The sequence below is a fragment of the Aspergillus saccharolyticus genome, assembly GCF_003184585.1.
Source record: "Aspergillus saccharolyticus JOP 1030-1 unplaced genomic scaffold BP01scaffold_22, whole genome shotgun sequence".
Lineage (NCBI taxonomy): Eukaryota > Fungi > Ascomycota > Eurotiomycetes > Eurotiales > Aspergillaceae > Aspergillus > Aspergillus saccharolyticus.
Genome location: NW_020290632.1, coordinates 317036 through 340389, shown reverse-complemented (window position 1 = coordinate 340389; position 23354 = coordinate 317036). Strand labels below are relative to the sequence as shown.

General features: G+C 54.3%; 8 protein-coding genes across 8 annotated transcripts; 5 read left to right on the top strand and 3 right to left on the bottom strand.

Annotated features, from left to right (window-relative positions):
- The first annotated feature begins 52 nt into the window (after window positions 1–52).
- On the top strand, window positions 53–3140 carry BP01DRAFT_416882 (6-phosphogluconate dehydrogenase, decarboxylating). Its single transcript, XM_025579224.1, has 4 exons — window positions 53–1645; window positions 1783–1787; window positions 2124–2633; window positions 2689–3140. The coding sequence occupies exons 1-4, from the start codon at window positions 141–143 to the stop codon at window positions 3084–3086; spliced, it is 2418 nt and encodes an 805-aa protein (XP_025430132.1). The 5' UTR covers window positions 53–140; the 3' UTR covers window positions 3087–3140.
- Window positions 3141–4945: 1805 nt separating this feature from the next.
- On the top strand, window positions 4946–7651 carry BP01DRAFT_383948 (beta-glucosidase; the record flags this gene model as incomplete). The annotated part of the gene is made up of 3 exons (XM_025577464.1): window positions 4946–5701; window positions 5749–6000; window positions 6047–7651. 3 exons carry the CDS (start codon window positions 4946–4948, stop codon window positions 7649–7651), a joined length of 2613 nt encoding a protein of 870 aa, XP_025430131.1.
- A 410-nt stretch (window positions 7652–8061) lies between these two features.
- Window positions 8062–9213, top strand: BP01DRAFT_322070 (class I SAM-dependent methyltransferase). The gene is made up of 2 exons (XM_025572749.1): window positions 8062–8291; window positions 8368–9213. The coding sequence occupies exons 1-2, from the start codon at window positions 8099–8101 to the stop codon at window positions 9123–9125; spliced, it is 951 nt and encodes a 316-aa protein (XP_025430130.1). The 5' UTR covers window positions 8062–8098; the 3' UTR covers window positions 9126–9213.
- Window positions 9214–9845: 632 nt separating this feature from the next.
- On the top strand, window positions 9846–11197 carry BP01DRAFT_374996 (sugar isomerase; the record flags this gene model as incomplete). The annotated part of the gene is made up of 2 exons (XM_025576871.1): window positions 9846–10235; window positions 10307–11197. 2 exons carry the CDS (start codon window positions 9846–9848, stop codon window positions 11195–11197), a joined length of 1281 nt encoding a protein of 426 aa, XP_025430129.1.
- Window positions 11198–12380: 1183 nt separating this feature from the next.
- BP01DRAFT_299423 (nicotinamide/nicotinic acid mononucleotide adenylyltransferase) lies at window positions 12381–13440 on the bottom strand (the record flags this gene model as incomplete). The annotated part of the gene is made up of 3 exons (XM_025571951.1): window positions 12381–12656; window positions 12765–13038; window positions 13133–13440. The coding sequence occupies 3 exons, from the start codon at window positions 13438–13440 to the stop codon at window positions 12381–12383; spliced, it is 858 nt and encodes a 285-aa protein (XP_025430128.1).
- An 893-nt stretch (window positions 13441–14333) lies between these two features.
- Window positions 14334–14793, bottom strand: BP01DRAFT_89524 (uncharacterized protein). The gene has a single exon (XM_025580209.1). It carries the CDS (start codon window positions 14719–14721, stop codon window positions 14491–14493), a length of 231 nt encoding a protein of 76 aa, XP_025430127.1. The 5' UTR covers window positions 14722–14793; the 3' UTR covers window positions 14334–14490.
- A 1144-nt stretch (window positions 14794–15937) lies between these two features.
- On the top strand, window positions 15938–21732 carry BP01DRAFT_358033 (HECT-type E3 ubiquitin transferase UFD4). Its single transcript, XM_025575337.1, has 7 exons — window positions 15938–16115; window positions 16176–16267; window positions 16331–16986; window positions 17043–18633; window positions 18683–21112; window positions 21160–21309; window positions 21368–21732. Exons 1-7 carry the CDS (start codon window positions 16102–16104, stop codon window positions 21445–21447), a joined length of 5013 nt encoding a protein of 1670 aa, XP_025430126.1. The 5' UTR covers window positions 15938–16101; the 3' UTR covers window positions 21448–21732.
- A 273-nt stretch (window positions 21733–22005) lies between these two features.
- On the bottom strand, window positions 22006–22656 carry BP01DRAFT_271082 (PaaI family thioesterase; the record flags this gene model as incomplete). The annotated part of the gene is made up of 1 exon (XM_025571387.1): window positions 22006–22656. A coding segment is annotated over one exon (651 nt), but the record flags the coding sequence as incomplete, so codon positions are not given.
- Between the last annotated feature and the right edge of the window lie 698 nt (window positions 22657–23354).

Genomic DNA, 23354 nt, shown 5'->3' with positions numbered 1-23354 from the left:
TTTATTAGGGCTGCGCGGATATCGGAATGATGTAAGATCTGCGTCGACTCTCCTCACCACAATAAAACACAACATTTAACACGACCAACACATCATGTACACAATAGACACACACACACTCAAAGAAAATCACAGTCAACATGTTCTCCAACATCGGGATCGTTGGCGCCGGCAACATGGGCTCCATGATGGCCTTTGCCTTCAACGAGCTCGGCCTCGACGTCTCCATCTGGGACGTCAATCCCAAGAACCTCGACGGCATCCGCCAGTGGATCGACCAGGGCCAGTTCACCGGAAAAGGCAAAATCCAAGCTTTCAATGAAGTCGATCAATTCACCCAAAGCCTTGGCAACGACCAAAAACTCTTCATCTTCTCCATCACTCACGGCGACCCCGCCGATTCCGTGCTCGACAAAATCCAAGACAGCCTGCAAAAGGGCGACATCATCCTCGACGGCGGCAATGAACACTATCGTCGCACGGAACAGCGCCAGAAACGCTGCGCCGAGCGTGGCATCAGCTGGATTGGAATGGGCGTCTCCGGGGGATACCAGTCTGCCCGTCATGGCCCCAGCCTCTCCCCCGGAGGCGACCCCGACGCCATCAACCTCGTCCTCCCGCTGCTGGAGAAATACGCCGCCAAAGACACAAAGACCAAGCAACCTTGTGTCACCAACATAGGACCCGCCGGGTCGGGCCATTTCGTCAAAATGGTCCACAACGGCATCGAGGGCGGCATGCTGTCCACCGTCGCCGAGGCCTGGTCGCTTCTGCACCACGGGCTCGGCCTTCAGTACGAAGAGATCGCGGATATTTTCGAGCAGTGGAACTCGGAAGGTGAGCTACGCAACAACTTCTTGTTGGACATCGGCGTGCAGATTCTCCGCACCAAGAAGACGCCTCAAGGCGACAAGCAAGGCGAAGGCGCCAGTCAAGAGGGAGGCTTCGTCCTCGACGACGTCCTCGACAAGGTGGTCCAGGATGACGACGACACGGAAGGCACCCCTTACTGGTCCGTCATGGAGTCGGCCGCCCGGCACGTCTCCGCGCCCACGCTGGCCACGGCGCATTTCCTACGCATCGCCAGTGGCAACCGCGCCGAGCGGCTGGAAGTCGCCCGGAAGTTGGACCTCCCCAAGCCCAAACCGCTCGAGAACATCAAGGACAAGAAGACGTGCATCGAGAAGATCCGCCGCGCAGTCTACTGTGCCTTCCTCGCCTCGTTCTGTCAGGGCTTGGAGTTGATCGCTCGCGCCTCCAACGACGAAGGATGGAACGTGGACCTCAGTAAGTGTCTGCAGATCTGGCGCAACGGCTGCATCATCCAGTCCGAGGCGATCGCCGACCTGCTGCAGCCCGCCATGACCGAGTCTCTGACCAACGTCAAGTCTGTGGACAAGGTGGCGCAAGAGTTGCACAAGCATTTCGATGCGCTGAAAGACACCGTGCTGGCCTCCACGGTCGCCGACCACTATACTCCGGCTCTTTCGGCCACCTTGGAGTATCTCAAGTATGAGGCTGGGACCATGCTCCCCACCAAGTTCATGGAGGCCCAGATGGACCTATTTGGCGCTCACGGATACAACAAGCCCGGCGTCAAGGGCGAGGACCCGGGGCCAGTGTCCAAGGGGGCTCATCACTACGAGTGGCGGCCTGCCTAATGGTGAGCTTTAATGTCTAGATGTCTAGATGATAATGTAGCGCTTATGTATACTTTCAGAATTAATAAGGAGTTGTATCAACTCATGAAGTATATCTTTTTTTTCTTTGGTCTTGGTACAGCTTGCGTACAAGTGTGGCCCAAGGCACTCAGGCAGGCACCTCAGGCACCGACCGATAAGATCGCCATTTCCCGATTGGGGAATACCCCGCCGAGAATTTCAGGCCTCTTTCTCTCGTCCTCCTCCTCCTTCTTTTATCCTCCTCTCTCTCTCTTCATCCTCTCATCCTTGCATGCTGTCTACCTTCTGGCGCCATTTCTCCTCCATTTCCAAACCTCGCATCCGCATCGAATCCCCAAAACAAATAGCCGGCAGAATGACCGTCCTTCCCACCACTTACGACGGTAAGCATCACCCTACCCCGCCTCACCATCTGTCCTCTGCAATCACTCACTCCTCCAGAACCCGTCCGCATTGCCGTCATTGGCGGTACGGGCTTGCGCGAACTCCCTGGGTTCACTCAGGTCGCCTCCCTCAACGTCAACACCCCCTGGGGCACCCCCTCCTCTCCCATCACCATCCTGCACCACAAGTGCTCCCACAACAACAAGACCGTCGCCATTGCCTTCCTCAGCCGCCACGGCGCCCACCACCAGATCGCTCCCCACGAGGTGCCCGCCCGTGCCAACATCGCTGCCCTCCGCTCCATCGGTGTCCGCACCATCATCGCCTTCTCCGCTGTCGGCAGCTTGCAAGAGGCGATCAAGCCCCGCGATTTCGTCATCCCCGACCAGGTCATTGACCGCACCAAGGGCATCCGTCCATTCACTTTCTTCGAGGGCGGCGTCGTTGCCCACGTGCCGTTCGGCGACCCCTTCGACGAGGGCGTTACCAAGGTCGTGCGAGCCTGCGGACACAGTTTGGAGGGTGAGGGCGTGGTTCTCCATGACCGGGGTACTCTGATCTGCATGGGTATGACCCTCTCACAATAATACACAGACACAATCCAGACGCTAATAAACCGCAGAAGGACCTCAGTTCTCGACCCGCGCCGAGAGCAACATGTACCGCTCCTGGGGTGGCAGCGTCATCAACATGTCCTGCCTGCCCGAGGCCAAGTTGGCCCGTGAGGCGGAGATCGCCTACCAGATGATTTGCATGTCCACCGACTATGACTGCTGGCACGAGTCTACCGCGGACGTGACCGTGGAGATGGTGATGGGCCACATGAAGGCCAATGCGGAGAACGCCAAGCGCTTTGTGACGGCTGTGCTGGATGCTTTGGCTTCGGACGAGCACAGCGAGCTGGTGCAGGCCAAGCATGTCGAGGGCTCCATCAAGTTCGGACTCAGCACTGCTCAGCCCAACTGGAGCCCGGAGGCCCGTGAGCGCATGAACTGGCTCTTCCCCGGATACTTCAACTAGCGGATAGATAGACATTTATAGGAATGAATTATGATAATAGACAAGACATTCTGGTTTTTTATTTGGCTTGCTTACTTTGGTTTTCGGAGTACTGACACAACAACTTGGAAGCTACTGACCGGCTGGTTTAGATCAACGACTTATTCACTGTGGGTGGTGGGGTTGTCGCTAAGACAGTTAGACCTGCCTTCTGGGTGGATGGTCCAACACCTATTTCACAATGAGTGATAGGACAACTTAACGTGCAAATGAGATGCACCTACCCGATCATTGATCCTTATTGGAAATGTTCTGCTAGTACTATCAAGAGGCAGGTCGGATCTATGCAACCATGGGCCATAAGGGTGGAAACACTGCTGGCCCCTCGTCTAACAGCCAATGCGCCTCGACTTCCGGAATCCGGTCTTCAAATCATCCATGGCACTAAATGAGCGGACGATACACACAAGCTTGGAACACACTCTTGCCACTCAATCATGCTCATCGACCACAAATAGTCAAGTGACCATGTTTTCAGCAAGGGATTTCTCGGTTTACATCCATGAATCAACAGCCGGGATCTTGTTACTATGTAATCTTACAGCCCTGTGGACCTGATAAGCAAATATGCCTGTTTCTGACCACCTTCAAGCAGGTAGATTAACCAACTCAGCTCGACAGACCTGATCCACAATGTCGCCAGTAGCGCACCGAAGCACTCGCCTCTCTATACGCGCGCATGTAGTAGTTATCTCCTCGATCATGAGGCGTGTTGTTTGACTGCAATCAGCTGATGGTCAAAACACCCGTTCATCAATCAAACCCCCGCGCTATTTCCTCCATCCAAGCACTGAACTAAGGGTTTAGTGGATCCAGTGCTGAACACAGCAGAGCGCTGAAAGTCTAGGTGCAAGAAACTGGTTACGGCAATATCCGGATGCTCAGGGGCAAAGTGTTGGCTGATTCTGAGACAAGGACCCTGCTGCGAAAGATTGATTCGGAGGTGATGGGCTTGCGATTGGGAGATTAACTGGTGTCTGACTGGACCGACCTTACTGGTTTGGTGGTGGCGACTGTTGATGGAACAAGAATAGCCGGGTTCGCTTATTGATCCAAGCACGCTGTCTGCTGTTCGTTCCCCTGTCGATCCTCCGCTGTCAAGTATCCAAGATATGGATCATCACCACGCATTGCACAAATTTGACCACTTTACAGGCTCGCTTGATTCTGGATACCCCTGGACCTCTTACGCAAAGCCTGTTCTCTCTCTACTTACTCTCAACTATCTTTACAACCCAGTTGCCAGCAACAAACATGATGTATATTCCCAATCACAAGCAGTGCAACCTCATATATATTACCGGGTTGTCATGCATGAGCAGGTGTCATCGGTCTAGTTCTCAGTTCATCTATGTCGCTTGCTAAAGGTACATCAGCTGAACGCCCCCGCAGTTTGACCACCACAAAAAGGACCAACTATCAGCCACCGGAGTTCATACCTTGTCTGGCACGGACTGGCGCGGACCGGTGCTATTTTCAGCAACGCACCCCATTACCTCGGTTGATTAATGTCGTTCATCATTCGGAATGCGTGCAGGCTACTGTCCAGTCGCCCTAGATCGTTATTCATCCAGCAATGATTGACTGCCTTGTTGACATTGACTGTGGTGCTCTGTACACTGATTGGTTTTCTTCTATCATATGTCATGGTGTGTGCAGACTGCATATGTGATTCGAGGCCGCGTGATCCAAGATCCCTGTTTGGACTGGGGTAGGAAGACAGGTAGCTATATCTTCAGCAGCCTGTCGGGTCATAAACGGTGATGGTAAGGTTTTCCTGAGTCTGACCGTGTCCTTTCTTCCGTTCAGGGGCATTGACAATGACTCCTGTCTGGCATTATCTCATTTATCTGACCCTGCTTCTTCCAGGATACCTTGCAGCCGATCACCGCCGCCGCGACGATGACGCTGAAGCCTTCTCGCCTCCCTACTATCCGGCCCCTCCGGGAGGTTGGATATCCGATTGGAGTGCTGCATACGCCAAAGCTCAGGCTGTGGTGAGCAATATGACCCTAGCTGAGAAAGTCAACCTCACTACCGGTACCGGAATGTTCATGGGCCCTTGCGTCGGTCAAACAGGTAGCGCACTTCGATTCGGGATACCAAACCTCTGTATGCAGGACTCCCCTCTGGGAATCCGCAACTCGGACCATAATACCGCGTTCCCTCCTGGGGTAACTGTTGGAGCTACCTGGGACAAGGATCTGATGTACCAGCGTGGTGTCGAACTTGGGGAAGAAGCTCGCGGGAAAGGTGTGAACGTTCTGCTTGGTCCAGTGGTCGGACCCATGTTCAGGAAGCCACTCGGCGGACGCGGGTGGGAAGGCTTCGGCGCCGATCCGACCCTGCAGGCAGTTGGAGGCGCATTGACGATCCAGGGCATGCAAAGCACTGGTGCGATAGCTTGTTTGAAACATTTCATTGGGAATGAGCAAGAGATGTATCGCGAGACCTCGGTTCTAACTCAAGGTTATTCATCGAACATCGATGACCGTACCCTGCATGAACTGTACTTGTGGCCATTTGCGGAGGGAGTCCGGGCTGGCGTGGGCTCTGTGATGATGGCGTACAACGATGTGAGTTCCTCAGACAGTAGGCCAGACGGATTTACTGATCAGGATAGGTGAATCGCTCGGCCTGTAGCCAGAATAGCATGCTCATCAGCGGCATCCTTAAGGACGAGTTAGGCTTCCAGGGGTTTGTCATGACCGACTGGCTGGCTCAGCAGGGCGGCGTCTCGTCTGCCCTCGCCGGACTTGACATGGCTATGCCTGGCGATGGGGCCATCCCTTTGCTCGGGGATGCTTACTGGGGATCCGAGCTATCAACCGCCATCCTCAACGGAACAGTGCCGCTGGATCGACTCAATGACATGGTATGAGATCGTCAACCTCCTGCTCCTTTCATACTAAGTTTTCAAGGTCACTCGGATCGTTGCGACTTGGTATCAAATGGGTCAGGATGAGGATTATCCTCTGCCCAACTTTTCGAGCAACACGCTCGACAAAACAGGCCCTCTCTATCCCGGTGCCCTGTTCTCCCCGACGGGCGTTGTCAACCAATATGTCGACGTGCAAGGCAACCATAACATCACTGCGCACGCTGTTGCCCGAGATGCGATCACTCTCCTCAAGAACGAGAATAACACATTGCCCCTCAAGCGCAGTGCCGCTCTCAAGGTGTTTGGTACCGATGCTGGGCCCAACACTTCCGGCCTCAACTCCTGTAGTGACATGGGCTGCGACCAGGGCGTCCTTACGATGGGCTGGGGAAGTGGTACCTCGCACCTCCCTTCACTCGTCACGCCGCAAGAAGCCATTGCCAATCTTACTACGTCGAATTCGACTACCTTTTACTTGTCGGATACGTTCCCTGCCAATCTCGCCACCCCATCCACTTCCGACATCGCTGTGGTCTTCATCAACGCTGACTCTGGCGAGAACTACATCACTGTCGAGTCCAATCCAGGAGACCGCACCAGCGCAGGCTTCGATGCGTGGCACAACGGCAACGCGCTCGTTCAAGCTGCTGCGGCCGAGTTCTCGACTGTGGTTGTAGTGATCCATACTGTTGGCCCTATACTGCTTGAATCGTTTATTGACCTCCCTAGCGTCAAGGCTGTGCTTATTGCTCACCTCCCCGGCCAGACTGCCGGCTATTCGCTCACGGATGTCCTGTATGGCGAGGTCAGCCCTAGCGGCCATCTGCCCTACACTATCCCTACATCGGCGTCAAACTACCCATCCTCCATGGACATCATCACCTCACAGCCACTTTTGTCCCAGATCCAGGACTGGTTTGATGAGGGGATTTACATCGACTATCGTTACTTTCTACAAGCCAACATCACCCCCCGCTACCCTTTCGGCTACGGATTGTCGTACACGACGTTCCAGTACTCGGCACCAGTTCTGACCACTGTGACCGAACTGAGCACCGAATATCCCGCTGCGAGAGCAAGCAAGGCTTCGGTCCCAACTTATCCCACAGATATTCCCGATCCTCAAGAAGTCGCATGGCCGAGCACGCTTGATCGGATCTGGCGCTACCTGTACCCGTATCTGGATGATCCCGAGAGCGTTACCAACACAAGCACCTACTCGTACCCGGCCGGCTACTCCACCACGGCGCATGCGGCCCCGCGTGCCGGGGGAGGACAGGGTGGCAACCCTGCCCTTTTCGAAACCGCTTTTGAGGTAGCGGTGACCATCACCAACACCGGCACACGAAGTGGACGAGCCGTGGCACAACTGTATGTGCAAATGCCGGATGAGGCAGTTCTTGGAGTAGACACCCCGAAGAGACAGTTGCGGGCGTTTGCGAAGACCGGGACCCTGGCGTCCGGGGAGAGCGAAGTCGTGACTATGAATGTGACCAGGAAAGATTTGAGTGTGTGGGATGTCACGGTGCAGGATTGGCGAGCGCCAGTTGGTGGAGCGGGTGTGACTTTCTGGGTAGGGGACAGTGTTGCAGAAGAGGACCTGACGGTGAAATGTGCTGTTGGGAGTGACTGTGAGGTTCTTTAGGGTGGGAGAATGCTGCTGAGGGTAGAATTGTTCTCCGACTACTGAGTTATTTATGTTGTCTGGTGATTGGTGAATGGATGTCAAATATATACCTAGTAGTGTAATAACCGGGACATGTGTAGTGGGATAAGGAGTTGCTTCAGATGCTCTGAGATTTCCTCTAATGCTGGTATTAGTAGTCATGAGGCACAATGCTGGTGGACATGTTCGCAGAGAAATCAAACCACTTCACCTCTATTTGTGGCTGGCTGGCTGTGGGATGAATGCAATTCATACCGTGGTGAATGATGCCATGCCGGCGATAAGGAAAACGAGACGATAAGGAAGGCCTGAGGGTGAGTGCCTGAGGCATGCGATTATCGTAGAATTCCGCCGGGGGCGGACCATTTCTCGATCTCTTCCTTTCTTCAGCCCGATTGACTGTTGCACAACCCCAATACCACCATCATGTCGTCTCGATCTCTCTGGAGGAGCTTACAAACCCAAACCAGACGGCGATTGGCCGTGTCCGAAACTCCCTACCGGTGTTTCTCCTGCACACGACAGGCCCAGGCTCTACCGCCCAAGCCGGGCTCCGAGGAGGAGCGATTCACCCATTTCGGCTTCCAAAATGTCCCCGAGTCGCAGAAGGAGTCAATGGGTAAGCTCTAGCGGTCTACGTGCATAGCCCCTTCTCTTGGTTCCGAGGCTGACACTCCCTCTTGCGTGTTGACTAGTGAAAACCGTGTTTAGTTCGGTCGCCTCCTCCTACGATGTCATGAACGACATGATGTCGCTGGGCATCCACCGGCTGTGGAAGGACCACTTCGTCCGCTCACTGAACCCGGGCTCCTCGCTGCCCTCGCGCGAACTGGGGACGACCGGGGGCTGGAACATCCTCGACATCGCGGGCGGTACGGGCGACATCGCGTTCCGCATGCTGGACCACGCGACCAACATCAACCACGACACGGCGACGCGGGTGACGATCGCCGACATCAACCCGGACATGCTGGCGGAGGGCAAGAAGCGCAGCATCCAGACGCCGTACTACAACACGGACCGGCTCTCCTTCCTGGAGGGTAACGCGCAGAGCATGCCCTCGATCCCCAGCAACTCGGTGGATCTGTATACGGTCGTGTTTGGCATCCGCAACTTCACGGACAAGCAGGCGGCGCTGAATGAGGCCTTCCGCGTGCTGAAGCCCGGGGGTGTGTTTGCGTGCATGGAGTTCAGTAAGGTCGATAACGCCTTGTTTAATGCCGTCTACAAGCAGTGGAGCTTCAGCGCCATCCCGTTAATCGGGCAGTTGGTCGCCGGCGACCGCGAGAGCTACCAGTACCTGGTGGAGAGTATCGAGAAGTTCCCCAGTCAGGAGGAGTTCCGGGGCATGATCCAGAAGGCTGGCTTCTTGATCCCCGGTCGTGGGTTCGAGAATCTTACGGGAGGAATTGCGGCGATTCACAAGGGGATTAAGCCGTTGGTGAGGAATTAAGGGAGAGGAAGAGGCGGCAAAGATGTGATTGTAATTGTATGTAACTATAGTTAACGGTAACTAAGTTAGTTCAATGGACGAAGTTGACTACCATAGTCAGTTAGTTACATCTATCTTAATCAAGATTAATAATATAGCTGTAGTCAAGGCGAACCGTGCGAAGACATCAACATCCGCGGCAATGGTGTGATAGCGGCTGATTCGGGGGGTCCAGCCGATGGAGGAAATGCCCTCATCGGCGCCAATGACTGGTCGATCGTGGCGGGGTCAAGGAGATGCGATTGCTGATTGTACGGTAGTAACTAGGCTAAGTTAGAGATAGATTCTTCATTCTGTTCTCTCGGCAGGCAGTGATTGTAGTTTCAAGTGTTATCTATCTGTAATCTGTATAGAAACTCCTTCCCGTTCCGTTCCTCTTTCGTCCCTCCGCATTTTTCTCTCCTTCTTCCCCTTCTCTTTCTTTCTACTAATTCTCCTCCCCCCCGCCACCTCTTCTTCCCCTTCCTCTCTCTTCTTCTTCTTCTTCCTCCCCCACCTTCGATTCCGATCTCCCCTCTTTTCCCCCTTCCTGGCTTTTGTCCGGGTTCTCTTTTCCCAGGTTTCTTCCTGGGAGAGGACGCGGTCGTTCTTGAGTCTCTTTCCACCCGCAGCGCAATCATGGGGCATTTCCAGCAGCAGTTCCCCCCCATCCCCTCCATCCCGCTCTCTCCCGCCGCCGCCATGCCCCTCTCCCATGCAATTTCCTCCGCCGTCAACGATGAGTTCCTCTCCATGACTCCTCCAGAGCCCTCGGACATGGCTCTTTCGGCCTCCAAAGTGTCTGCCAGTGCAGTATCGACCGCAATCCACGTTATCTCCACCGAGCGGGCGGCCTTGGCGCACTTGGAGCAGATCTACCAGACCGATGCGCTTGCCCAGGAACACCTTGCGCGCGCAGTGACTCAGATCGTACGCACCATCAAGCATGGCGGGAAATTGGTCTGCTGCGGAGTGGGCAAGAGTGGCAAGATTGCCCAGAAGTTGGAGGCCACCATGAACAGTCTAGGCATTTACAGCGCTTTTTTGCATCCGACGGAAGCCCTACATGGCGACCTTGGCATGATTCGACCGGTAAGACATGGCCGCATACCCTGAATTTTATTGATGTTGAACTGTGTGCTAAATTCAGCCTCCTCGCTCAGCATGATACCCTTTTGTTAATTTCCTTTTCCGGGCGCACCCCCGAACTCCTGCTTTTGCTTCCGCATATACCGTCGACAGTGCCAGTGATTGCCATCACCTCCCACCTGCATCCGTCCACCTGCCCCCTCCTGTCCTTCCACCCCTCGCACATGGGGATGCTGTTACCTGCCCCCATCCACGAGGATGAAGAGTCCTCCATTGGCGTGAGTGCCCCGACCTCGTCCACCACGGTAGCCTTGGCACTGGGGGATGCCCTGGCTATCGCCACGGCGCGACGACTGCACACCACTCCGGGCCGGGGCCCGGCCGAGGTTTTCAAGGGGTATCATCCAGGCGGGGCAATTGGGGCTGCCTCGTTGGCGTTGACCCCTATGAGCATGTCCTCGGCCTCCAGCACGTCTACTCCATCCGACTACCTCCCCACGCAGGGATCGCTCAGCTCGTTCCCTCAAACGGACAGCAAGGACGGCCAACGACCGCGCGTCGCGGATATGTCCACTGCTCTCGACCAAGTCCCCAAGATGTCGGCGTCGGACAAGATCCGCCTCCTGGACATCCTTCTTACAGCCATTCAACATCCCCATGCGCAGTCATGGGTATTCCTGTCTCCGTCGGAGATCATTCCTCCTCGACATCTCCGCTTCCTTTCTCAGAGCAACTACGTGGATATGCAAGTGTCCTCGTTTGTTGATCTGGGTCTTCCCTTTAGCGTGCCCCGCAAGGACTGGCTTGAAATTCCGAGCTCCAGCACCGTCGACGAGGCCCGCCGGCTAGTGTCCGAGGCTAATGCCGCGGCCAGTACGTCTGTGGTTGTGGTTGCCTTGATGCATGATGGCGAGTGCTTGGGCGTGATCGAGGCCGAGGATCTGTGGAATGACTGTGACGATTAGCTCCCTGCCTTTGTGTCCGCAAGGCCCCTCATGGCAGGGTCAAAATCTGGTGACGATGTATATGACTCATGTTTTGACATTTTTGCATTTGACTTCTTGGTGCACAACCCCTCACTTGCTTTCCATGACTTTTCTTCTCTTGGGCTCTTTGTGCGCTTGCATTCTTGTGTTGTTGTTTTTTCCCCTCATGACTCTGATCTACGATCTGTGGTCTTTCATTGACCCCATCTTCTTGTCCATATTTTTGTTTACATGCATGCCAGATGTCTTTGAACAACTCGCTTTGCTCTGTGAGGCAAATGGATACTGCCTACCTTGTTGGGTTCTTGAAAAGGCAGCCTTGGCTTAGGCCGGACCATCTTTGATGATATACATACTAGACTTATTGCGGGTGTGGCTTGTTGCTTTTCCACCAAAATATCATTATACCCCAGGGGGAATTTGGGACATTCCTTTCCCCCACATACCTATTCTCGGAATTTCATTCATCCCTTAGATCAATGTTAGAGCTTATCACATATGATGTAGAGTCTGAGTAGATGATACTCCGCATCGGTTGTCAGGTTCGAAGATTGAAGTACCAAAAATGAGGAAGAGGTCTTAGGGTATTAAGCGAAATCTATGGTATGTATGGTATCTTTAAGACAAAGGGCAAGAACGCATTAATCGTGACAGTGCATAAAAGACGCCTTCTGAAGATAAGAAAAACCCCGAATCTTGAACGCGACGCGTCATGAGAGGTAAACAAGAGTGGCCGGGCGGAGGTCCTTATTCCATATAGCGGGAGGGTGGGCTGAGCCAAGGCAGTGGCAGTGTAGTGCGGGGCGCCGTGGCGTTTCTCTTTCCGCTTTTCATTCAGTTGCCCTTGTGAGAGGAGACGAAAAAGGTATGTGACGGCAGGGAAAAACAGCAGTACCACCCGAAAGAACCCGGATCCATTGCAGATGAGAAAAAGGAAGGAAGAGAAACCATCCATCCCGCTAAGAAGATGCTAGTCATGGGATCCGGTTCGTTGAGGGGGGCTGAACCGCCCAACAACCCTCCGGGCTCGTAGGGTCCTTTGTTCAATAAACTCATTAGACGAGACGTATAAGGGACGGCGGAGAGAGAGAAACGTGAGGATCGAGTTGAGAGGCGTCGGAAACTCTTAGAGCCATTTGGAACTCCCCCGCGGAAAAGACCTTCAACCCGACGAACCCGGCTCTTGTTTGCCCTTCCCCTTGTCGGACGCCGGAGCGGTCGCATCGTCCTTGTAGAGGTTGTGTTGCTCGATATAATGAATGACCGGGACGGGGATCAGGTAGCGCACGCTCATGTCGCGCCTAAGGAAGAGGCGGATCTTGGTGCTGCTGACGTCATTTTGGATAAGTTGCTGGATGACATGGATATTTTTCTTCCAAGTCTGGAGAGCGGCGAGGGCTTCGTCGATATCCGTTCCGCTGCGTTCGACGATGAAGGTCTGTTTGATTTGGGGAAAGGAAGTTAGCATTGTTGATCTTGTTGTTGTTTTGGTAAAATGGTAATAAAAGGGCAAGCAAAAATAGGGGGGATGAGAGCTCGAGCATACCCCGTATTTGCCCAGAATATGATCCAAATCCTTCTCACTCCACACGCCCGGAGTAGACATAGTATGCACCAAGTCGGCGCCAGCCAGCAGAGCAATCTGAATCGGCTTGCGCGTACCATTCCCAGCCTCAATCCCCTGCCGAACGGTATTGATCTCGTGATCGAAATGATCCAGAACCACCGCGGTAGGTTGATATTCCTTTTGCATCGGTTCCCAGGTATCGACCATCAGCCAGTCGGAAGTTTGATCGACGGCCAGTTGACACATTGCCACACTTCCAAGCAAAAAACAATCAGCCACTTTTCAGTCTTTTTTTTTTTGCTTGTTTGAGAAGGGTTGGAAAATAAGGGATTGGATGGGATTAATACCGATGCTCAGCATTCGCTAACCCGGCCTTCCGGTACGCATCCGACACCGGCGACAGATACCCCCCCACAATCTCAAACTCGGTGCTGAATTTGACGTAGTCGGCTGCCATCTCAAACATGCGGAGATGCAGGTAGGTGATGGGCGAGAATGAGCCGCAGGCGACGAGTAGCAAGGGCGTCTTCTCCGGGTCGTCCATCGTGCGCTTCAAGCGGTGTTCCGGGAATGTGTAGTCTTGCATGGGTGCGGGCGGGAGTGGGGAGGGCGTGCGGAGGATGTCGTCTCCTCCGTTGGGAATGGTGTTGATCATGTTGGTTTCGCTCATATTTCTGAAAGGGCTGGGCTCTCGGAATGAGAGCGGGTTGGGATGGGGTGTGGTCGAATAGTGGGTGTATATGGATTAAGGTGTTGCCGGGTGATGCAGATGGGGCTGAGGTGAGATGAGGTGAGATGAGGTGATGGGAGGTGAGGTTAGATGTAGGTGAAGGGAGTGAGTTACTGGAGTGTAGAGGGAGTATGTGTGAGACGGTAAGAGAAGAAGTGAGATGACCGATGTAATAGGAGGATGGATGGGATTCGGAAGATAAATGAATGAGTGGTTGGATGGATGGATGGATGGATGGATGGAGTTGGATGAATGTGGATGGATGCGGGCGGCGGCGCAAAGAAGGGCGGGTTTTAGTCAGCGTGGGGGGATGGAGGGGGAATTGGGAAAAATGGCGGGCGGGGAAGGAAGAAAAAAAAAACGACCAAGACGGATGCTCGGTGTGTCCGGTGTCGCTTTTTCTCCAACTCGGGCGATGAGGTGATCGCGTTGCCTAATTGGGGAGTTTTGGCCGCTGAGGGGGTTTGGAGAGGAGATAGGTATTTGTGAGTTCTATCGTGAATATTTCGAGGCTTAGAAGGAGAGAAGTTTTGTGAAGAGGCTCTAGTGGTTATGTGGAGTACTGTATAAGGCAGTTGACGTAGTTGAAGTCTAACTCCTTGAACACACTTGGGTCGTATAACTAAGTTACTTTTGGAGGTTATGAATTGTTATGAAAGTTAGTCGCCAGTGCCAGAGAACTATGGAGACCGACGGAGTTAAGTACTCCTCCTACTCTTCCCCACTCTGGTCTGTCTCGTGTCTACTCATGTTCTAACTTAACTTACAATGGCAGTAACTACTAGTTAGTAACTCACTAAGTTAAGTAAGCTACGCTACTCTACTCGATCTCGATGGCTGCCTTGATGCCTCGACACAGGAGAATGTAAGGGGTGGCAGCCCAGGCCACTTGCCCCCTTCCATGCAAGACAGAGTCTTGTCTGAACCCAGACCAGAAGAATGTATCTACAGCCAATGTGAGCGATAAGGAGTCCCTCATCCCCGCGCGCTGATGCAGTCATCCGCATGGCCCGCCTCCTTGCGCTTTTCGGCACTTTGTTCGGACTCTACAGAGTACTTGATGAGTACAGAGGATCTTGGGAGAGTTGCAGGAATAGCGTCAGCGGGCTCGGGCTCTTGGGTATGTGATCTCCAGTGTGGGAGACATGATAGCGAGACTTGCATGGTGCATAGTCGGCTTGTATGCCGGAAGGTCCTCAGAGACATTACCCGTTGTTGTTAGTCGCTGAGTCTAACTCATGACATTCCTCGTGACGTTGATTTCTGCAGTCGTTCTTCCGGATCAACGATTCTCATGAAGCTTTAGATGTCGTGATTTCAAACCGACTCAATTTGAGCTTCGAGTCTGAATCTCAGTAAGAAACATGATCGCCTTCACTGTATTGTAGAGGAGTGTGCGTTGTTCATGGACAGCGGTGTACATAATGAATTACTAGTTAGTTGCACTTGGGTGTCTGTCGCCCTCCGGACAGTCATCCACCGCCCGGCACCACGTCAATCAGTCAAGGCAACTCTTCCCCCTCATCCCATCAACTCTTCTCTTACTCATTCTTGTCTTCTTCAACCAACATCTTTCTTCCCTGATCTGATTCACTTTGACGTGACTCATTTTCATTCACCCTCACTTATTCAACCCGCAACCCATATCACATTGACACTGAACCTTGCTACACTTCAAGCTAGCTGCCCGCCCGACCGGGTCTCGCCGTAGCTCACCCCGGATCGTCGCCATACCACTTCCACTCACAGTCACCACAATTCCCACAGTGACGAATGGCGGGTTGAACGGCGTCCTTTGACGAGCAACCCCTTCACTGATCTAGCTCTGGTTAGCTATCGACATATGGCCAGACAAAGGCCCGATTCACACCGCCAGGACCCTTCGCAGGACGCTTCCGCTCTCCCATCCGCTGAACCCTCCTCCACCTCTACCGCCAGGTACATATCACTTCTATCTCCCCTTTGAAGACTCCCCCGCCATCAACTGCCAAATTCCCCTCTGTCGTCTGCCGTCTGGATCCCATCTTTGAGATCCCATATTTCTGGCTTTCTCCCACTTCCTCGCGACCGGGTCTACACCAACACCTCACTTCGTTCGAGTATAGCGGTATCCGTGAGGGGGTGCCGACGAGCTGCACATGCGGCCGGGTGTCTCGACCGCGTGCCGCTTTCCTTGACCCCCAACGTCGCCATTACCCTTGAGCTTCCCCTCCTTCTCTTTCACCTCGGTCCTACCATTCTGTCTACGTGTTTCAACGAGCATCACCTTTTCCATCACCTCGAACTGAACCCCTTCTCATGTCCTCCAGGGTTACTCGTTCTGCTGCGAGATCCGCTGCGGAACCTCACCCGACTACCAGCGCCGGTTCTTCTCCCACGAATCCCGCCGCTGGCTCGGCGTCGTCTCGGAAGCGCAAGGCCCCTCGTCCTGATCAGTCCGCGGAAGCCGCCGAACAACCCAACTCCTCCACTCCCCGCAAGAGCAAACGACAGCGGCGTGCAGCGTCGCCTCCTTCCCCGGCAGCACCCCAAGCGGCCTCCACTACTCCTCCTACCCGTCGCGGAACTCGCAATCGTCCAGCTACTATGTCCCAGTCGGGGTGAGTCATCTGGGGAGTGTTGCTCTTACTGTGGTAGAATACTGACTACAAGTTCTCTAGTTCATCCTCACGGCCTACGGAGGACTCGTCCAAGGCTCACGTCTCGCCGCCTACATCCCGACGGAAAACTAACAAGAGCGGACGGTTGGAAGGTAAAGCCAGATTTCTCGGAACAATGAGAGGCGCGGTCCCGCGAAGCTGACCTCGTGCTACAGATCGTACCCCGTCCACTCATTCTCCAGCCCGCCGGCAGAAAAGGCGTCCGGGCAAAACCGATCCTGATGTCCTTATGAGAGAGGCTGAGGAGGACTTGGAGGAGCAAGAGCAGATTGAGGAACACGAATCATCGCCGCCAAGTGATAACCATGAAGAGGCCATTCCGTCGACTCTCGACGATGATGACGATGATGACGACGATGACGATGATGCGGACCTTTTCCATAATAGTCTCTTTGGAGCGCGAAGTCACCTAGGCCTGCAGAGTACCTTGCGGGCTCTCAGCGGCATGATGTCGGGCATGACCTCGCGTCTGCGCGATATCCTGAATAATTTGAGGATGAAGGATGACCCGTCCATTCAACTTATCGCCCTGCAAGAGCTGTCGGATCTGCTGTTGGTATCCAACGAGGACAACTTGTCAGGCCAGTTCTCTCCGGATCCGTATGTCAAAGAATTGGTCGCTTTGATGCAACCGAACGACTTCGGCGAGGAAAACCCCGAGATCATGCTTCTTGCATGTCGTTGCTTGGCGAACCTGATGGAGGCTCTCCGTGGCTCCGTGGCGAATGTGGTGTATGGTGGAGCTGTTCCGGTCTTGTGCCAGAAATTATTGGACATTCAGTTCATCGATCTGGCCGAGCAGGCTCTCAGCGTGAGTTTTTTGCCCCCCTTTGTACTTCCATGGGCGCTAACAGCCGTATGATATAGACTTTGGCGAAGATCTCAGTTGACTTCCCCGCCGCGATTGTGCGGGAGGGTGGACTGACAGCTTGTCTGACTTACCTTGAATTCTTCCCTACCAGCACGCAGCGCACCGCCGTGACCACAGCAGCTAATTGCTGCCGCAATCTCCCTCACGACTCGTTCCCAGTGGTCCGAGATGTCATGCCGACGCTGCTCCTTGTGCTCGCGAGCAACGACCCCAAGGTAGTCGAACAGGCCTGTCTCTGTGTTTCGCGTATCGTGGAAAGTTACAAACATAAGCCCGAAAAGTTGGAGGAATTGATTGAACCCGCCATGCTGAAAGCCGTGCTGCGATTACTCTTGCCTGGAACCACCAACCTCATTGGACCGCATATTCACACCCAGTTCCTGCGTGTTCTGGCAATTACTTCGAGAGCTAGCCCCAAACTGTCTGTCGAGCTGCTCAAGATGGACGTGGTCGACACTTTATATCAGATCTTGACGGGCGTCTCCCCTCCGGTCAACCTAGACGACACGGCTGTGAAGATGGACAGTGTCTTGGTCATGCAGGCATTGATACATCGCCCCAAGGAACAGGTCTTTGAGACTCTCGATGTCATCTGTGAGCTCTTACCTAGCGTCCCGAGCCGACATGTCCCACAGTTGGAAGGCGTCATAGGGACCAATGGCGGCAGCAAGCATCCCAAAGCGTCGGAGTGTGCCGAGAAGCGGCGCGAGTTGCTGCTAGAATGTAAAACAGAACTCAAGCGGTTCGCCATGATACTGCTACCGACTCTGACCGACGCATACTCTAGCACTGTGAACTTGGAGGTTCGGCAAAAGGTTCTCACTGCGCAGCTCAAGATGCTTCACAACCTGGACGTTGGCCTGATCGAGGATGCTCTGAAAACAGTACCGTATGCGTCATTTCTGGCGGCAATACTCTCCCAGAATGATCACCCAACCTTGGTATCGCACGCCATCCGATGCGCGGAACTCTTGTTTACACGGCTGGAACATGTCTATCGGCATCAGTTCCATCGCGAAGGCGTCATCCCTGAGATTGTCAAGCTCGCCCAGGAGCCACTGTCTACCTCCAAGTCAGACAAGCAGACTGGTGACGCCACCACAAAGGACACCCAGGAAGAGAAACCTGCCCCAGCTCCCGTCAAGGACAGTTCCTCACTGGGCTCTGACGACGACGATGGACACGATGACAATGAAGACGAAGACGACTACGATGAGCAGGATGACGAAGATAACGACGATATGTCCGAGAGCTCCTCATCGATCTCGGGTCAACTCGTTGCCACTAAACTCGCCAATGCAATGAAGGATCTCGTCATTCGCAACGCTCAGGCGTTTGTTAGTCAATACGAAGCCAGCCAAGGCAAGGATATGCGGCATAAGGCCGAGGAGATCCTCCAAGAATTGCAGACTCTAGCTGCTGATCTCGAGACCTGCTACTTGGGAGAAGATCATGACGAAGGCCTTGCCCTGTTTGAGAAATTGGCAACATACTTCGACGGCGATGCGCTTGAGAGCATTACCAGCTCTGAATTGCTGAACTCCGGCATCATTAAGGTTCTTCTCCAGGTGTTTGGAGATTTCCAATGTAAGAAACTGCCACCACCACTGACTGTTATGAACTAACCCGTATTCAGCTGCATCCATGCGCGAGGCTCGTGCTGCGTTCTTGCAAGCCTTCATGGGCTCTAAAATCTCGGAGAAGGCCCAGAGCCAGAGTACCGCAACTACCCCCTTCAGTGTGCTCATTCAGAAATTGCAGGACTTGCTCAGCAGGACTGAGCATTTTGAGGTCACAACTGTTAGCCACAATTCACTTGAGAACACGCGTAGCAATGCCGCCTACATGCTAGGCAAGCAACTCCGACTGAAGCTGGTGGCCGATGAGGATTCCGACATTCCCCGGACCTACCGCAACATCATGGTCTCGATCCATGCCATCGCGACTTTCAAAGCATTAGACGACTTCTTGCATCCGAGAATCAGTCTGTCGGATCGGCCTCGTCCGACCCGTAACCACGAATCGATCCTTGCTCAGCTTGCGAACGCGAATGCGGCCCGGCTTCGCGAGCAGCTGGCTGATGCAGAACATCCGGGCAGTGGTAGCCCTCAGCTGCCACGAACGTCGACAGTGGCGGACACGACGACTGACCAGGCAGAGACGGGCGCTACCGAGTCCGAGTCGAGGATCAGACGATCAGCACGTCAGGACGCTGGTGTCGAAAGTGAGCACGACAACGAGCCACTCGAATGCGCAGACGAGCGGCAGATGAGCGAAGACGATGAACACGATGGCGATGGTGATGATGAGGAATTGAACGCCATCGTGGATGATCTCGATGAAGATCTCTCCGAGGACAACGCCCAGGACCCTACTGCTGTTAACATGGAGGTTGCCTCCTCCGGTAAGGTGACGGCTCGCAAAGAAGACGGCACCCGGGTGGCTACCCCGTCACAGACGCCAGCGTCCAAGTCAACAGCGTCCGCACCAAGTTCCGCCTCCAACGCCCCGTCTGGAAGCTCTCTGGCAACAGCAGGCCGTCCGTTCTCGTCGTATGCGGCTGCCATGGCCTCGATTCCTTCTGACTGGCATATCGAGTTCAGCATTGACGACCACCCGGTGCCGAGCGACACTACTATCTATCGCGCAGTCCACCACAATCGTCAGCAGGTCGACCCTAGCGTGAAGAATGTGTGGTCGGCGATCCACACGGTCAAGTTCCGGCGTGTGCCAGGCCCCCCGCCTCCTGAGTCCTCCACCATCAATCAGAGCGGGTCTGGTGCCTCTGGTCAAGCCGAGGCTAAAGAGATGCCGGCTTCCTTGAGCCAAGGCCCCACGACAGCAAGGATACTCCAGCTGCTACGTGTCTTGCACGAGATGAATGCCACTCTCGACGAGATCATTGCGGAGACCAAAGAGCTGGTCGCGCTGAAACCCGAGCCACTGGCACAATTCATCAACACCAAACTGACAGCCAAGCTCAACCGGCAACTGGAGGAGCCTCTCATCGTGGCGAGCAATTGTCTCCCTAGCTGGAGCGAGGATCTTGCCCGCCTCTTCCCCTTCCTGTTTCCGTTTGAGACGCGGCACCTGTTCCTTCAGTCCACTGCTTTTGGCTATTCGCGTGCGATGATGAGGTGGCACAATTCCCAGAACGGCGACGACAGCCGCAGCGATAGCCGACGGGATGATCGGCCTATCCTTGGGCGTTTGCAGCGGCAGAAAGTGAGAATCTCAAGAAGCCGGATTCTCGAGTCTGCCATCAAGGTCATGGAACTCTATGGGTCTTCTCCCAGCGTCTTGGAGGTTGAATACTTCGAGGAGGTGGGCACAGGCCTGGGTCCTACGCTTGAGTTTTACTCTACCGTCTCAAAGGAATTCTCGAAGAAGAAGCTCAAGATCTGGAGGGAGAACGACTGCGTCAATGGCGAAGAGTATGCTTTTGGCAAGCGCGGTCTGTTCCCCGCCCCTATGAGTGAGGCGCAGGCTGCATCGGAGGCCGGCAAGAAGCAACTGCACTTGTTCAAGATTCTCGGTAAATTTGTTGCCAGGTCGATGCTTGATTCTCGAATCATCGATATTTCGTTCAACCCAGCCTTCTTCCGCATCGCCGACAGCTCGACATTTGTCGCACCGTCGCTGGGGACTGTAAAGGCGGTCGACCAGGATCTTGCCAACTCCTTGTTGTTGTTGAAGCGCTTTGCCAATGCGAAGAAGAACGTCGAAGAGGACAGGGGATTGTCTGCGTCACAGAAAGCCCAGGCGCTGCAGGCGATTGAGGTTGGTGGGGTCAAGGTCGAAGATCTAAGCTTGGACTTTACACTTCCGGGTTATCCAGCCATCGAGCTCATCAAGGATGGTTCCAATATTCCCGTGGTGATTGACAATGTGGATCTGTATGTCGACCGAGTGGTGGACATGACTTTGGGCAGTGGAGTCCAGCGCCAAGTCGCGGCCTTCCGGGCGGGCTTTTCCCAAGTGTTCCCTTACTCGGCTCTGCGGACCTTCACGCCTAACGAATTGGTCATGCTGTTCGGTCGTGCCGAGGAAGATTGGACTATTGAGAGTAGGTGGCTTTCCCAGTGTGTCATGTCAAGTCACTAATTCTTCTAGCCCTGATGGACTCCATCAAAGCCGACCATGGCTTCAACATGGACAGCCGGAGCGTGCGGAACTTGCTGCAGACGATGAGTGAGCTGAACGCGCAACAGCGACGGGACTTTTTGCAGTTTGTGACCGGCAGTCCCAAACTGCCCATCGGCGGTAAGTTCGTTGATAGCAGGATTCAGGACCAATACTAATGGCGTCTAGGCTTCAAAAGTCTCACCCCGATCTTCACCGTGGTGTGTCGCCCCAGCGAACCGCCCTACACCCCGGACGACTACTTGCCCAGTGTCATGACCTGCGTGAACTATCTGAAGCTTCCCGACTACAGCAGCCTGGATACACTCCGCGAGCGGTTGTCGGTTGCTATCAAGGAGGGGCAGGGGGCATTCCATCTGTCGTAGAGTTCTGGGAGGGATCCGGCAGGGATTGATGATGGGACCGATGCATGGGTTGTGTGCTTCTTTCGGGTAGGCATTTGGGTGTGAGTTGCTTCACATGTGTGTATTTTTGAGGAGAAAAGGCGTTGCTAGGGGTCTTGTTGCATTGGTCAATTTAGATAGAAATGCAAATATTTGTGAGATTGTACGTGTATGTGCATGTTGACTCGAAGTCAGTGTATCGTATGTCTATGTCTATGTCTATCTATGTTGTCTAAATCTATTCTATTTGTGAGGAAATCCGGGTATATACGCACTCCAGTGTACTCCACCTCCATCTCTACCCTCCACCGACCCGCTACTCCCAAATGCCACATGAAGCCCATCAATTGCGATACAAGGGCACCATAGACTAGAAAAACGTCAGTAACCTCCATCCCCAACAACAAAAGAAAAAGGGAAAAAAACATACCTCCGCAAACCTAGGCTCAATAAACAACGCCCTCGCCTCCGCCACCATCGTCCCTTCTTCCCCCTCACCAGCAGCAGCAGGAGAATCAGGGTTAGGAAGCGAAGTCAACGTCCCCTCAACCCACGCCTTCCGCCCCTCCACCTTGACCGTCTCCGCCCGCAGCACATACACCCGATCCGGCAGCGCGGGCTTCCGGAAATCCACCGACAGATTCGCCGTCATCCCCACCCCAGAAGGAAACGAGGCCGCCACGCACCGCGCAAAGGTCTCATCGAACATGACGCTCAGCAGGCCGCCGTGCACGTACCCCGGGTGACCATTCAGGGTCGTGCCGAGGTGGAAGAGGGAGACGGTTTGGGCTACTTGGCCTTTCGTTTTGGGTGTGTTTCCAGCAGCAGCAGCAGCAGCAGCTCCTCCTCCTTCTTTGGCGTGGAGGGCTGGGGCTGTTTGCGTTGTTGGCTGCGCGGTTGGAGAAGGCTTGGTCCGGGTGAACATATAAGGTGGCACGGTCACCTTGTTCGCTCCGGAGAGCGTCCCTGCGACGAAGTGCGAGGCGCGGTGCGCGGGCACCATGGATAGGTGCGGGCGGGTTTCGGTGTAGGAGGCGTCGTTGCGGAGGGTGAGAAGGAGGGGGTGCGTTTGGAGGCGGTGTTCGGCGAGGGTTTCGAGGGTTGATCCGGTCGACTTGGTGGGAGGATGGTGGGACTGGAGGTGGTGGTAATAGGGGGGTTGGGGGGGTTCTGTTGTGGTTGTTGTCGAGGTGGTGGTGGTTGTTGTGGTTGCTGTGGCGGAGGTTGCGGTTGCGGAGCGGAGGGTACGGGTTTGTGAGGTGGTTGTGATGAGGGGGCTGAGCTGGTGATTGTGGTTGTGATGGTGGACTCGAGGGAGGAGGCGGCGGGTTAGAGGGCAAAGGCGCGGTAGGTGGGACATTTTGGTGGATCGAGGATGTTTCTGCAATTGAGTGGAGAGGTCGAGGTGGTGCGGTCGAGGATTTATATGCTCGATTTCGAGAGTCTGGTGCTGGGCTGGCGAGAGGTAGGCTATAATGCTGGAGGTGGATTGACTGCGCTGACTCTTTTAACTGTGCCCAGGCGTTAGGATTGTCTTATTCGGTAGTTAGCGATGATGCGCGATGATTAGTACTTGGTAGTTGGTGCTTGGTGTGCGGTCTTTACCCAGATCGCGTCAGAAAGAAACATACTTACTTCTCTAGAGGACATTCTGGTATCTGCAGATATAATGTCGAGGAAAAATCACCGTCGTGGAATAACAACGAAGAAAAAACACGAAAAGCCTGGCCCTTCTCCGACGGAGTGGATCATACTTCCTATCTCGGTAAGCCCACGTGGGAG

What these genes read in the sequence shown, in the direction of transcription:
- BP01DRAFT_416882 (XM_025579224.1), top strand. Translation starts at nt 141, where the DNA reads ATGTTCTCCAACATCGGGATCGTTGGCGCCGGCAACATGGGCTCCATG. An exon ending in GGGTACTCTGATCTGCATGG is followed by an intron (nt 2,634 to 2,688) that starts GTATGACCCTCT and finishes AATAAACCGCAG; the next exon opens with AAGGACCTCAGTTCTCGACC.
- BP01DRAFT_322070 (XM_025572749.1), top strand. Translation starts at nt 8,099, where the DNA reads ATGTCGTCTCGATCTCTCTGGAGGAGCTTACAAACCCAAACCAGACGG. An exon ending in GTCGCAGAAGGAGTCAATGG is followed by an intron (nt 8,292 to 8,367) that starts GTAAGCTCTAGC and finishes CGTGTTGACTAG; the next exon opens with TGAAAACCGTGTTTAGTTCG.
- BP01DRAFT_89524 (XM_025580209.1), bottom strand. Translation starts at nt 14,721, where the DNA reads ATGTCTCTGAGGACCTTCCGGCATACAAGCCGACTATGCACCATGCAA.
- BP01DRAFT_358033 (XM_025575337.1), top strand. An exon ending in CAAGAGCGGACGGTTGGAAG is followed by an intron (nt 16,268 to 16,330) that starts GTAAAGCCAGAT and finishes CTCGTGCTACAG; the next exon opens with ATCGTACCCCGTCCACTCAT. An exon ending in TGGCCGAGCAGGCTCTCAGC is followed by an intron (nt 16,987 to 17,042) that starts GTGAGTTTTTTG and finishes CGTATGATATAG; the next exon opens with ACTTTGGCGAAGATCTCAGT.